Source organism: Tetrao urogallus (genome assembly GCF_951394365.1).
Source record: "Tetrao urogallus genome assembly, chromosome: 10".
Taxonomy (NCBI): domain Eukaryota; kingdom Metazoa; phylum Chordata; class Aves; order Galliformes; family Phasianidae; genus Tetrao; species Tetrao urogallus.
Genome location: NC_136823.1, coordinates 15,460,638 through 15,474,660, shown reverse-complemented (window position 1 = coordinate 15,474,660; position 14,023 = coordinate 15,460,638). Strand labels below are relative to the sequence as shown.

General features: G+C 40.0%; 1 protein-coding gene across 1 annotated transcript in view; it reads left to right on the top strand.

Moving 5' to 3' along the window:
• Positions 1–1,842: 1,842 nt before the first annotated feature.
• TAFA4 (TAFA chemokine like family member 4) overlaps positions 1,843–14,023 on the top strand; it is a gene marked incomplete at both ends in the record, with an annotated part of 47,451 nt that continues 35,270 nt past the window's right edge. Inside the window, 2 exons of the mRNA XM_079540302.1 lie at positions 1,843–1,922; positions 4,895–5,010. Coding sequence (XP_079396428.1) covers positions 1,843–1,922; positions 4,895–5,010 — 196 coding nt within the window. The remainder of the gene's footprint in view (positions 1,923–4,894; positions 5,011–14,023) is intronic.

Below are 14,023 nucleotides of genomic sequence, written 5' to 3'. Positions count from 1 at the left end.
TGCCTGCAAGGCATCAGAATGCCCTGGATATGCAATATTATCCGCCTCTTTTGCTGTATCCGTCTAATTAGAATGAGTTGGGATAACCAGTACTTCCCTGTCTCTACCCAGTGTTTAATGTGTCTTTGGTGACACTGAAGTTAGTATTTACCTGTAGGTGCATCTCAAGTTCTTCTTCCTTCTCTCTGATAAAAATTACAGAGCAAAGAAGCGCCAAAACCTAATTTGGTGTATGGAGGTATTGATTCCTGCAAGAGCACTGTGAGGATATATTTATCTGTTCTATTATGAAATGGGTAAAAATGTACCACGCCGCACGTCAGTCTTTCAATACTGTATTGAAAAGCCTGCTTGCGTGCTTTTCTTCTCAATAAGCCTTTGGAAGCACACTGTTTTTTTTATTTTTTAATATTTTATGCGCTTAAGAACTACTAACAAGAAAGGCTTGATATAATGCTTGCCTTAAGACATCTTTTTGCCCACGTTTTGTTTTGATTTGAATTGCTGCACTGCGACTTTGGCTCACTCTGAAACTCCACATGTGAGGATTGAGACGGAGTAAAATGTGGTTAATTATGGATTGTTGGCTTGGTACCGCTTTAATTCCAGTGTTTGCTGTTTTCTCATTGTGTTCTGAGCAGGAAGAAACTGAGTGTGTTGAGCCAGGGCCATTCCTGTCCTAAGCTCCTGGAAGATGTCTGCTTACTGACTTTTCTGCCCCCAGTGTGTGTTAATGTAATTTTGTGTTTCTTAAAAAGTGGGTTTCCAATTGATCAAAGGACTACTGAAATGAAAGGAGTGGTGGGAGAACATGGGAAAAGTTTATTGTGATCACTCCGTCAGGGGAGACCACATTATTATTACTCTCACAAATTACATTGTGTCTTGTTTCCAATAACAGAAGGTCAAGTTGAGCCCAGGGATAGAAGTGAGAGAACGAATATAAACAATAAAAGCAAAGAGACTTGGCTGCCTATGAATTGGAGTGTTTGAGCTCGTTATTCAGTGGAATGCGTGTCACTAGTGCTAGAAAACTGTCTTCATATAATGACTTGGAAATGTAGCTTCTGGGTGCAGGTGGGCTTGGCCTGAATATGGTGCAAGTAGAACCAAAAGCATCAGTGGGTGCAGTAAAACATTGATCACACAGACGTGATCCTATGGATGCAGCCCTATGGACCCTCTCTGCTCCTGATGGGGCTGGACTCCAGGGGCCTTGGCCAAACCTTTATGAATATGGTGAAGGATTTCACTCCACGTTTAATAACCTCTTATCCAATTTGTTGGAGGTTTCGAGCAATCGTGTGGAAATCTGTTTGCACCGTGGCAGTGTCTTTCCACAATCTAACAGCTCCCATGGCATTTGTGTGGAGAGAGGACACTTGGTTGTCAGCCCACAGTAAGCAGCATGCCTTGTATGTATAATTTTCAGTGGAGCAAACTCTGCCTTTTGTTAATCATAGAAACATAGAATGGCCTGGGTTGAAAAGGACCATCATGATCATCTAGTTTCATCCCCCCTGCTATGTGCAGGGTCGCCAACCACCAGACCAGGCTGCCCAGAGCCACATCCAGCCTAAATGTAGTTAATGTAGTGGTATTTCACAGCTGTCTCCACACAGTTCTCCCTGTGTTCTTTTAAACAAGTGAGAAGAGCAGCGTTTGCTGCCTTTGGCATCGGGTTGTACTGTAGATGGCACTGTGAAGCAACGATTTTGATAACAAAGATCTATTTCACAGCATCATTCTAGTTGTTAATTGCAGTGTAATATGGCTTTCTTTGTAGGTCCCCAAAGTGAAGAGAACGTTCTGAAATGCAGAAAGGCTTATCTGCAGCCGCAAATGGGAATCTGGAATAACTATGAAAAACACACTGAAATAATTGTGTTTGACTGGAACAAAATTCTTGCAAAGTCCCCAAGGTAAGAGTGCTTTTTAGCTTTCAAATGACACTGAAGATTTGCTGTTGTGGTTAGCAACACTATGCAGTTGAATCCGAGAGAGCTAAGGCTTGACATTTCTGAGAGTGGCAGCCCGCTGACGCTGAAGGGCCCAGCACCCCTTGTTGCATCTGTCTGCCAAATTTCATCCATCCCTTGTCTTGTTAAAGATCACCCTGTATTCCTCTATATTAGTGGGCTGAAGACTTGTATCCTGTCTACCTGAAGTCTGCAAGTGTTGTATCGTTTTAGTGACACTGAATGGTTTTAGCAGCCTCTCAGCTTGGATATAACTGTATGGATGTTTTTTAGTGATTCACTTCTTTCTGAACTCAAATGAACTTACTCAAGACAAAGTTTACTCTGTTATGCTAATTGAGCCTTGTTTCCCATTACCTATCTAACATCAGGGTCCTGGTTTCAATGCAGTCAGACTTTCATAACATGGGAAAGCTTTGAAATGATGTCAGCTCACATTTCCACTGAGCCTGGGCTCGCTCCTCTAATGGGAATGGTGGGAACACCTGGATCCACTTACATTCTGAAAAAGGAGCTGTTGAGCAGCCAGTGCATGATTTGAGGCCAAATATCTGTCCCAATTTTCAAATCACACCAGAAATGACACACTCAGAATTTCTGTCTATAGTATTTACTTTCTAGGGTTAAATCCTGCTTTTAGTAACACCTCAGGAAACCTGAAGGAAGGTCCCTATCTTCATTACATTACTACAGAGTGACACCAGACCTGGGATGTCCACTGATACCTGGGTCAAATTTCTGTGTTTGGGTTTAGGGCAGCAGAGAGTTGATGAGCAAGATGAGTAAATCCTGGCTTCCTATTCAAAGGTACTGGTGCACAGGGTACAAGCCACGTGTTACTGTTGTCATAAGAGGAGACAGAAAACAATGGTTAAATGGTTAAATTCAGCTCTTTCCTCAATAAGGTGGCATTACTGTCATTATCTGGGGAAAATCTGGGGACTGAACTCTGAAACGGTAGATTGATTTTAATACCTGCTGTGCAGTTTACCCAGATGAAGATCAACAGCAATAACAACACTTGTGCCTTCACTCTCACTCAGCCCCGTTAGCTGCGCTGGCCTCCTGTGGTTCAGCTGGGTGCAGTTGAATTAGGCCCATGGTTATCAGCTGAAGAGTAACTGCTGTGAATTAGCTTAGGATGCTCTGTAAGAGGATACTTCTAGGATTGATAAGGAGCACTGGAGTTTTTGTCTCTTGGTTGGTTGATTCATGCTTGCAGAAGAGTTTCACACACTGTTAATAAAGAATCTGTTTCTTCTTAAATTGATTTCAAAACAGAGCATCTTCTTAACATAGTTTAATATCCATATTTTTCCCAAATCAATCCTTAAAATATGGCTTATTTATTTTTTTCTTTAAGATTCTGTGTTATTTTACAATAAATGTGAAGCTTTTAAATATATATATATATAATGATGGGCTGAAGACTACAAGGACAGCTGAAGGGGTAGAACAATTCCTTGATTAAAAACAAAGGAATCCCAAACCAGCAGGTACAAATAGTGATTGTTGCTAAAATATATTTGCAGCAGGTTTCTGGCCTCTTAACTTTTGATATGAAGAAGTGCATTTCTGAATTAATTGGGCCTCATCAATGTTCTCATTAATACATGTTGAGAGAACAGCGTTGTCTTGTGATGAGCGAGAAGGAAAATCGGGCAAGCGTTTTCAAATGAGAAAATGTGAGATCTGCTTTATTTTCACTGGCAGATGGTTACTGGATTTAAAACCTGCCTGCCATAGACTAAGCTAAGGCATGGGATTGTTTTAATTTTATGTATTTATTTTCAAATTATCAGGCTGTTCAGCACTTGAGTTATCTGATTAGTTGAACAGTTTCAGGTATTATAAAGATATATAGGTGTAAAAAAAATATTCAGAATGTACCTGGAGGAATCAGAACTCGAATCTGCAGGGAAAAGTTCTCAAAGGACTTCTTGGTGCAAATAAAAATGCTTGTGATAGGCTTGTCCAAATCCCAGCATGCTGATTAACTATAGACTAACGCTGCTATGAAAGCAGTATTTAGTTCAGTTTATGCAAATCTGTGATTTGCCTTTAATTAATTTGATGTATTCCTGCTTACAGCATTTTCTGAAAGTGGGAAATGTTACATCTAGGAGTTCAAGTGCATAATGCACATTTATGTGTTGCATGAGTAATACATCATCATAATTGAGTTTAAGAAAATGATCAGATTAACTTTCTATATGATGAATGGCATAACATAAGCTATTGAAGGATTTAATTGCAGATATTTGCAGCAAAATTACTGGGGATTTGTGGCTGTGTTTCTATCGCTCCTATAAATAAGACTAACAACATCTGCCTTCTGTTAAGCAACTGTTTTCTGAAATAGATTCTAACACTGACAGAGTAGTGAGACCTTGTGTATTTGGCTGAGGTGATGGTTTCATGACTGTTTAACCCTTAGCAAGCCTAGTGATGTCCAGAAAAGCCAGCAGATAATATGTACTTGAGAGATAGAGCCACTCTGTACGTGCCTACCTGCTGTTGGTGCCCTTAGCAAATAGACCCGAAGGGGTGTTAAATACAGATGACATTGTACTGTGGTGTTTCTATGATTTTGAGGCAAGGGCTGTTATCAATACGCATATTGAAGTTTTGTGGATGGACCTTAACCAAAAAACAAGACGTACTGCAGTTGTGTGGTGTTGTTATAAATATATGTGTGGTAATCTGATGTGTGACAGCCATCGCGTTTCTTCTATTGGTAAAGCATACTTTAAAAATGAATTGATTTCAGCCAAACTGTGAAAGTGATTTTTGTCAGTGCTGCCTTATTTGTTATTCTTCAGTATCTTCGCAGAGTTTCCTTCCCAGCACTGGTTTTTATGTTATTCCCTACCCACGTTGTTCTTTCACTCATCTTCTTCCTTTTCTGCCTCCAGGATGAGATTCTGTGCCAAATCAATGCTTCTATCTGACTGGCTTTTTCTGGTCTATGTGTTAATGGTCTGCTGTAAATTGTTGTCCGCCTCTAGCCACCATCCCCGGGGACACACAGGTAGGAGTGTTTGAACTCATTATGTGCTACTGCGACCAATTAATACCACTTGCAGAATGTTAGGGCCCACTTTTTAGCAGTGGATAACTGATGAGGCTGTTGACAGCGTGTTACAATCAGTGCAATGGGTTAAAAATACAGCAGCGACAAAACATGTTACTGTAAAAATTCATGGAGTTTCTAGCAATTTTTTGAAGTGAAATCCCTCCAAATTTTTTTCTGGTGAGCTTCAAGACTGCTGGGACTTCAGTTTTTAAATTTATTTATTTATTTTATTTTTTTAACAACTCTGAAATGTATCTTCATCTTCCCCCTCCTAATCTAGTCCTTACCAGGAGAGTTTCTAATGGTATCCTTGGCTTTGGTGAGCAATAAATCAAAGCTCCAAGACTGTGTGAGCCAGTTCTTTCACAGAGTAACACAGATATGGACTGTGGTTTAGTTCATCTTGTCATATGCTACGTTTTTTTCCTGCAGAGTAAAGCAAAAATAATTGCATTTAAAGGAATGCATTTAAATTCTAGCGAGATAGATCTACCAAGAACAGTGTAAGTATCTATAAATGGCAGAAAAAGCTCAGAACAAGCTGGGTTGGCTTTGTGAATTGATACAAGACTGGATCTTGGAAGCAATGTGTTTGTGCTGGGATGGTGCAGAGAACCCAGCCTCACTGCAGAAAGGCATATAGATGTACCAGTGCTAATGCCCTGTATCACCTTTGATCCCAGAAGCAAGAAAGGTAAAGCTAACACAGTAGTACCAGTGAATTCTGATTTTAGGAGAGCTCAAAATCCTGGCTGCACCCACGTGATGAGAAGAGTGAGCTCTCAGTACTGTAGTTAGAGTTGTGCTGGCATGGGGATTTCTGCTTCCTGTTTGTGATAGTCACATTCTTAAATCAGGTGTACTGGCATTAATGCATGTAATGTTCTTAACTCTGAATCACATTCTCATGGGTCCACGTGTAATGTTAACATACACTTCAGCTCAGTGCTAGGAAGTGAAGGTACTTTTGTTTGAGTGCTCATTCTCCAGATGAGACAACCTGTTGAGCTCTTTCCTGGCTGCTTCTGGTGATTGCCTAGGTAGGAGCTGAAGGATCATCGTGTGCTTGCCAAAAAAATTGAAAATCCTGTTGCAGCCCAATGAATTTGACCTATGTAGAGCTGCTGTGTCTGTCTATGCACTCATGGCACGTTAGCTATGTGTGTATCTAAGAACTGCACAGAATGCCTCATGGCCTTGCTTTATCACCAACTGCTGGGTTCCATGGTGCTGTAGAGCATTTGTACCATGCTCAGATGTGTCGTTTGGCACTGCCCATCCAGCGTGAGCCTACTGCTTCATTCAAGTTCTATTTAAATTTAGTCGTCTTATCAGGGAAAAAATCCCTCGAGTTTTGTTTAAAGCATGGACTGATATGGTTTACTGGCAGTTTTTTTTTTTTTCTTGAACACCATATGATTGAAGCCATTGAAAATGGATTCCAGCCCACTACTTTCTTTTGGGGGTTTGACATCTCACTGTTGAAGGAGATCTGGCCAAAAAGATATACTGCTATAAACCAGCAGTAAGGGTGTTAAAGTTACTGACAAAATACCAAAAGAATTGAAAACTACTTTGCCTGGTAAATGCTTTTTCCATGTAGTGAAGTGTGTTTGCCATATGATGCAGTCATGGATCATGGAGAAATACAGAAGTCTAAGCGAAAGCCTATAAGGTTTTCCAGTGAATACAAGATGATTTGTATTACCTTCTTACAGGTAGCTGTTATGGTAACTGACTAAATCACTTCACTAAAGAGAAGGGTCTACATACAATGCCAAGTTAATTAGGCATTCTTGACCCTTCCTATAAAGAACTGTTGCTTATCAGCACATTTTGGAGCTGATTAAACCATTGAAATTCCTTTTGTCATTCAGGGGAAGGGTCTTGCAAAAAGAAATGTTGTTTTTCTCTTGTTAAGATGCACTTTGCGTGTGTACCTAAGGGAAATACATGTAATAAGGCAGCAGTGATCCCCTGTTGTGGGCTCATACGATGAATGCTCATTATGTGTCATGTAAATTTTGGCAAACTTTTAACACAACATTTCAGAATGCTTGACTGCGTTCTTTTAACTGACACTAAGGATTTTTTCCCTTTATCAAAGAAGTATTATAAAACATAATTGAGGTTCTCAACTGTTAAGCAAATTTTCTTACAGTGCTTTCTCTGGTAGGCTAAAGAAAGGTTCTGCGTAGTATTATGGTCAGATCATAGAGCTCTTTCTTCTTCAAACAGAATGCCTCAAGGCTGGAGCTTTTTTGCACCTTTTTAGACACGTGTCGTATTCTTCCCTGGACATGAGCTTCTCTCATGCATACACTGAATTGACCCCCATCCCAAATTGATTCTATGTTTCAGATGCAAGTCACCCCATTTTTGATTCCCTGTTTCCCTTATCTAATGCATGGCATCACAGAGCATTTGGAAGGCCCTCATGATGGGGCCTGCATTTCCCAGCATCATCTTTTTTTGGCTGTGATAGCACCTAGCTTGTGATACTTTAAGAGGAACTTGTTTTTAAGAATGTGTTATTTGCCCCTGAAAACCCATGTGTTTCAGTCTGTATTTGGGATCACTAGCCTCTTTTAGAAAAAGTGCTTACTCATGACATCTAAGAAAGTTTATTAGCCAAGGGCAGACAATAGAATTTAAGCTGAAAAGTGGGATTGACTTTTTTTCTTTGCAAAATACTGCAATTTTTAAGGAGTCTAATCCAGGAAAAGACACATATTGACTTTGGTTGTTTTAGATGGCACTTGAAAGAATGACATTTGACAGCTGTCTCCATAATATTCAGACAGGAACAGAGGCTAGATCTTTAAGGACCCAGAAACAATCCTGCTGCTGAAAAGTGAGAGACAATGGCATTGAGCAGTCCCTTGGACAAAAAGGGCCTCATCACTGTAATAAAGTGTAGGACAAGTGAGGCCTGTTCTTTTCTTCTGCAATATATTTGCTACCATCAAATAACTCTTAGTGGAGAAAGAGCCCTGTTCAATCTAGCAAGCCAATTCTGCCATTGCTTTGAAGAAGTTTGGATCTTGAATCCAGCTTGAAGGCCTCAACCTATCTTCCGTTTGAATGGTGCAATAGTTTTGACTGACAAAATTAACTAGGCAAAAGGTAAAGGGGAGATGTTCCTTCTCATTATCATTACATCACTGAAGATGCTGCTTATGCAGATTATTTCAGCAGGCTCCCTCTCTATCTGTGGAGAAAAGACAATTCAGAACATTCATCTGATTTCATTGCTGTGAAGTACCCTGTTGAAGAGCTTGTCTTTTGCACTGACAATGGCTGAGCACCAACCTTACCACAGCTATTTAGAATGAGGCAGTATTTCAAGCTCCCAGAGTTCCTAACTGAGACCAGGATAACTATCAATTCTGTGCTGTGCTGAATGAAGCAATGTACCTTTAGTACCAGAGATTTGTTTCCACCTCACTGCTGTAAGTCAGGATCCACAAATGATGAAACATTGAATAGACACTTCCTCTGGTCATCTCACTTGGGGGCTGGACTTGTAGCTCGTTGATTGGTATAACCAGCTGAACAGTTTCTGTCATGATTAACCAGTGCAGCTTGGCTTTTTTGGGGCTGCTGCATTTTATTTTGATGTGATGATTTCTACCTGAAATACTTTCAGCCTCCTTCTGCTTGCTGAAGATTCCAGATTTTGGAGAATCCATTATGAATATACCTGGAAACCATATGCTTAATATACATCTGTAGGGCCAAATTTGACTCTGAACTGTCTTACTTGGTTCACTTTCTTTTTTCTTTGTGATTTCAAGTGAAGAGTTCTGCCCTAATAATCTGCTTGCTTTCCACAGATATAGGATGATGCAGAGCATAGGGATAAATCACTCTGTTTGAGTTCACTGGGACAGCTTGGTCTTCTTGCCAACTGGAAGAATGAATAGTAACTTCACAGAGTTTATTTCCCATTGCTCTGCAGATGGATTAATTTACAAGGTTATCAGAGGTTCAGTGAGAGAAGTCTTGTTGAAAATTGCAATGGCAAGTCAAATGTGCATGACCGTGGAGATTGGGAAGTGGATTCATAAGGGAATTAGCAGCAGCCTGAGGTGTTGAAAACTCTACCTCTTTGCTTAGTGAAATGCAGCAGAAAATCTAATTTGCTGCTTGGCATCTTAGATGCAATCTCCTGCAACCAGGATGCCATCTTGGCTGTTGTTCAGAGGATCAGGGGTTTCAATTTTTCAACTGTGTGTAAAAGATGGGCTTCTTTTGTTGATTGGCTGTACAGGATCTGCACAGGGATCTGAGATAATATTCTGGGCTCCCATGATCATTTTCCTTTGTGCCCTTCTGACTGATGCCTGAACTGGGTGAGGCTGATGCATGGGACTCAGCTCATCATTTGAGTCATGCAGTTGTGCCTTTGATGCAGAAAACAAAGGCTCTCCTCTCTGCTGCTCCTGTTCTTCCCTTGCTGTTGGTTAGAGAAGGCAGTCTTTTTAGAATGTGTCTGTTTCTGATTTTCTATCTGTCTTTAATTGCTCTCTGATCTAGCCTACCAGTGGGACAATCCAACTCACTTGTTTCTCGCAGAAGCAGTCTGCTTGTCACTTGGTAATGGCAAATATTTTATGTACATAGGCCTGGGACAGAGTTCTACCATTGACTGCAGTTGTTTTGGTCTGCAGGGCTCTCAGGATCTGCTTTTTTTTTTTTTTTTTTTTTCTTCTTTTCTCTGAATATGAGATGTCAACTGGAATTCAGTCTTGTTAATACCTTTTGGTCGGGCTTTTGGTTTCAGGTGGTCTGGCAGCAGACAGGGTTGTTCCTCATCAGTTGCAGCTTTTCACAGCTTTAAGGACTTTGTGAGTAAAATTGTGCCCTGGTAAAGTCAAGTAGAAAAACTTCTCTTTTACATTGGCTCCAGGGCTTAATCTACTTTAATTGAAGGCTAGCTGGAAGATGCAACTTTATGTTAGAAATACTGCTACTTTCAAGGAAAAAAGGGAAAAGCAGGGTTCTGATTGTCCCCTTGTTTTTGGGCTGAATATTGTTCATTCTAACAGTGCTGTCAGATTGCTAGGGGTTTGGTTCCCAGTTCCACCAGAGGGCCCTGCAAGGCTGTGAAAAGGACTCCAGTGCACAGCTGCAGACAGACAGCACACTTGCTGTCTCGTGATTTAAGTCACAACGGTGCATTTTACTAATTAGAGTTATGTGTCTTTTGTATTTCAATGGGTCAGATGTGGCTAGTGCACAATAAGCTTTAGCCTTTTGTGCTGTTTAGCTCCTTTTATGTCTTAATGTTTTATTCAGTGTGTTATTTATGTGTTTTATTACCCAGTTTCTAAATATAGGGTAGCTACAATATACAGCCCTGGCTGTGATCTCAAGTAATAGGGTAGGGAAAGCAATTCAGTTGAGCAATAGGATCCCTTTGAGACAGAATGAGATGGAGTTTTCTGCATGATGTTTGCTGGTGTATTTTTGAGGGGGAAAAAAGAGGAAGAACTGAACCTTTATTTGGGGTCGAGGGGTGAAGAAGGAGTTTTAAATAACAATGAGAACTTGCTGTATATATGATGGTCTTCTTCAAAATCCATGTGTGCATAGAGGCTGCCAGCAAAGAGAAATTCAGTGTTAATTCAGTCTTTTATAGTCTTTTATAAGAAGTTTATCCCAGGGAGCTGTGGGAAAAAATTACTGATGAGGTGAAGAATGTGTACTTATGGGTATTGTACTTCATCATGTTACAGAAAAAATAAAGAAAAAAAAAAAGGGGAAGCAGTAATATATAGCAAAAAGAAGAGAGACTTTTTGGAAGATCCAGTCTCAACAAAAAAATGATAAGTCCATTGTATCAGTGTGAATCAGGAGGCCAAAACCAAGCTGTTTCCAGCAGTATCAGGGTGACCAGATTCTAAAACTTTGGGGGAAAGCTTGTGAAAATACTATCTTTATTTTATTCATCTTACAGTGGCAGCATTATTTTTTATATAGTCTCTACGTGTAGAAATGGTAACCTTTACATTCCATTGTCCACAATTCTAACCAAGCAAGCTTTGTTTGCTCTTTATCTTTCTTTCTTCCTTTTTTTTTTCATTCACCTCCCCCAAACTTAGAACTTATATTACAAAAAAGTACTGTACTTCAAGTGCATATGCTTGTACCAGAGAAAGGAGAGAAATCTGCAAGTAGGATGGAAGGCATCTTGTGCTCAGTGTTTAGGTGAGTATAGTGATGCAATGGGAAGTGGAACATGTTCTACTCAGAAGCTGTGCTCTGGGTTTACATGGAGGTCAACATGCTGAGTCCTTGGGAAGGTTGATGTTTGAGTGATGAAGGCAATAGATTGAAATGTAAAGGACTTGCATTGAATTCCTTTCTCTGAATTGATTGAAAGACTTGTTTAAGATGGAAGTCCTGACCAAACTGAATGGGGAGTTTGTGTTTCTTCTGTGATTTAGTTTCCAGCCTGCTCCAGATACGTCATATGGTGTTTGGTCCCAAAAGAAAAGTCAGACTTCATAGTTATGATTTTATTAACGCTTGAGCGTTAATAAAATTCTTACTGAATTCATCATTCAGCTTTTTGCAAATCACTGCCATTTTGAGGGATGGAAATTGCTTTAGGGTCCGTTCAGCTATCGATCGACATGCCTGCGCTTACTGCACGGGTTGCGTTGTCACAGCCTTGCAATCACATTAGTTGTAATAGCAGCACAGAGCCTGTCCCAGACTTCAAGTCCAATTTTAATGCAATTGTAAGGCCTTGTGCTACTGGAGAGTTCCATTTCAAATGAGTGACTGCACAGGCTTTAAATAGTCAAGTACTTAAAAGCAGGAAATTGGTTGTCATGTTTGACCTCACCAGTGCCTTGTCCACTAAGATTATGTAAAGATCTCAGCTCTGTTCTCATGCCAGGTGTATTTATTTCCCCTGCAAAATGGCTGCTGCTTGGTTTACATTTGGAAGTCTGTGGTGTGGCTGAGGACTTGAGATGCTTCCCAACCGTCTTGGAAACAAAATAATGTTTAATTGTGGAAGAAACTGACAATGGATTTTCTTAAAAAACGAATAATTAAATTGCTGCCTCTTATCCCTTTGCTGCAGTTGTCTCTTTTTCATTGTTTGACAGCGTTCTTTCAGGAGAATGACAACTAGTGGAGGACAACAGATTCTAAATCAGGAGATTAAAGATGTCTTACAGGGTTCAGCAGGGTGATCCCTCCTCATCACACTGAACATGCTGTATGTCAGCACACGAACTGATGCTTCACCTGACATTCATTGTCTACCAGGGAGGCAATCATTAATGATACCCTGCCAATAACAGAAGTTATGAGCAGAAAATTCAAGGATCAACATTTCTATTCCTTACTGTTTGACCTGCCTTTATTTTTTTTCCCCTTTCTTTATTTCCACTCTTGTTTCTAAAATGGACATCATTCATGTGACTTATGGTCCAGTGATGGTCACTGTCTTTTTTACTTATCTAAATGTTCTAAGAGATGGTGACCAGATAAGCATGTGGGAGGTTTACTCTCAGCTTTTATTTACTGCTTACATCTTCTTGATTACAGTTGTCTCATTAGTTTTTGCACCTCAGTCTCCTTAAAGTAGCATCGGAAGATGCAGTGAATATTTTAGAACAGCTTTCTTTCACTGTCTTTTTAAAATTAATTTATTTTTGTACAGTGAACAAATTGTTGCACACTGTTGCACGGTGTTACACTTCTGGGGTGGAGCATCATGACTTGTATGTAACAGATCATGGTTGTGTTAGCAGGTATTTGCAAGGTGTTGCCTGCAGCTGACTGAGTTTCCTGTTGGCTGTTGATTCTTGATTAGCACAAATGAATGGAATTGAAGTGTATCAAGGCAGTCTTTCCCATGCATTTTATTTTCTGGCTGGGTGAAACAGCTTAGTGTCTCTTCTGCTCTCTGTATCCTTTTTTCTCTACTTCCCTTTTTCTTTGAGAGATTTCCTTCTGTATAGCAAGAAATAGAAGTGAATAAAGATCATGCTGAGCTTTCTCCTTCACAATGCCTCTGAATCATCACTGGATGGATCACGAAGGTGAGAGTACATTGGGCCTAGGGTGGTGGTAGCATGCTTGGCTCCAGCACAAGTGGTGTTCAGCAGGTAACATTGCAAAGGGAAAAGAAGAACAGCATGCAAACCCCTCATTTGTAACTATGCCCATTGTAAAGTACCAGGTTGGATCCAGTGCTCTTCCTGGTCCAAAATGCACAGTGCAATGAAAGAGAATATTGCTTGAAAAAGATAATGAAAATATGTATGTCCAGGGAAAACAGGCATAGAAAGCTCTTTGATAACATTCCCTGCACAAAAGAATTTGAAAGTATCAAGGCTTTCTGACACATTCTTTGCTCTTGTCCCAGTGATGTCCTTTGCACAGTCTGCTCCTGGTATAATAAAATGTGTATTGAGACACTGTAATTTAAGGAAGCATATTATCTCATTTCATGAATAAGCAATAAGTGCACAGGCACATTTTTATTATTATTATTTAATGAGGGACAGTAAATAACTGGTCACCCACAGGAATGGTGACTGTCCTCTCATGACTTACTATTTTGGGGAGGTGTTCTCTTCAAAGAAAGGCCAAATAGGAAGATGTCTATATTGACTGTGATGTTTGCTTCTATTCTTAGGTATTCCTAGATAATCTGTAGAAAATAAAATTTACTGGAAGTATGAAAATCAAGTCAGGATATAATTTGAACAAAGTGCAAATTATGTCTGTTGGCATAAATCGCACCAGCAGTATGAGTGTCTGGACCAAGCTGTGTTTATGCTAATGATTTCTGTCTATTCAGTCCTTTCAGCAGATGCTGGTATTCTTCCAACTGCAAACAAATAGCCCAAACAGAAATCATAAAATTTCTCATCTAAAATGGTTGGGATGTAGAAAAAGGTCCTCAAGTATTGTCTGGGTGCATCCTGCTTTAGTTAAA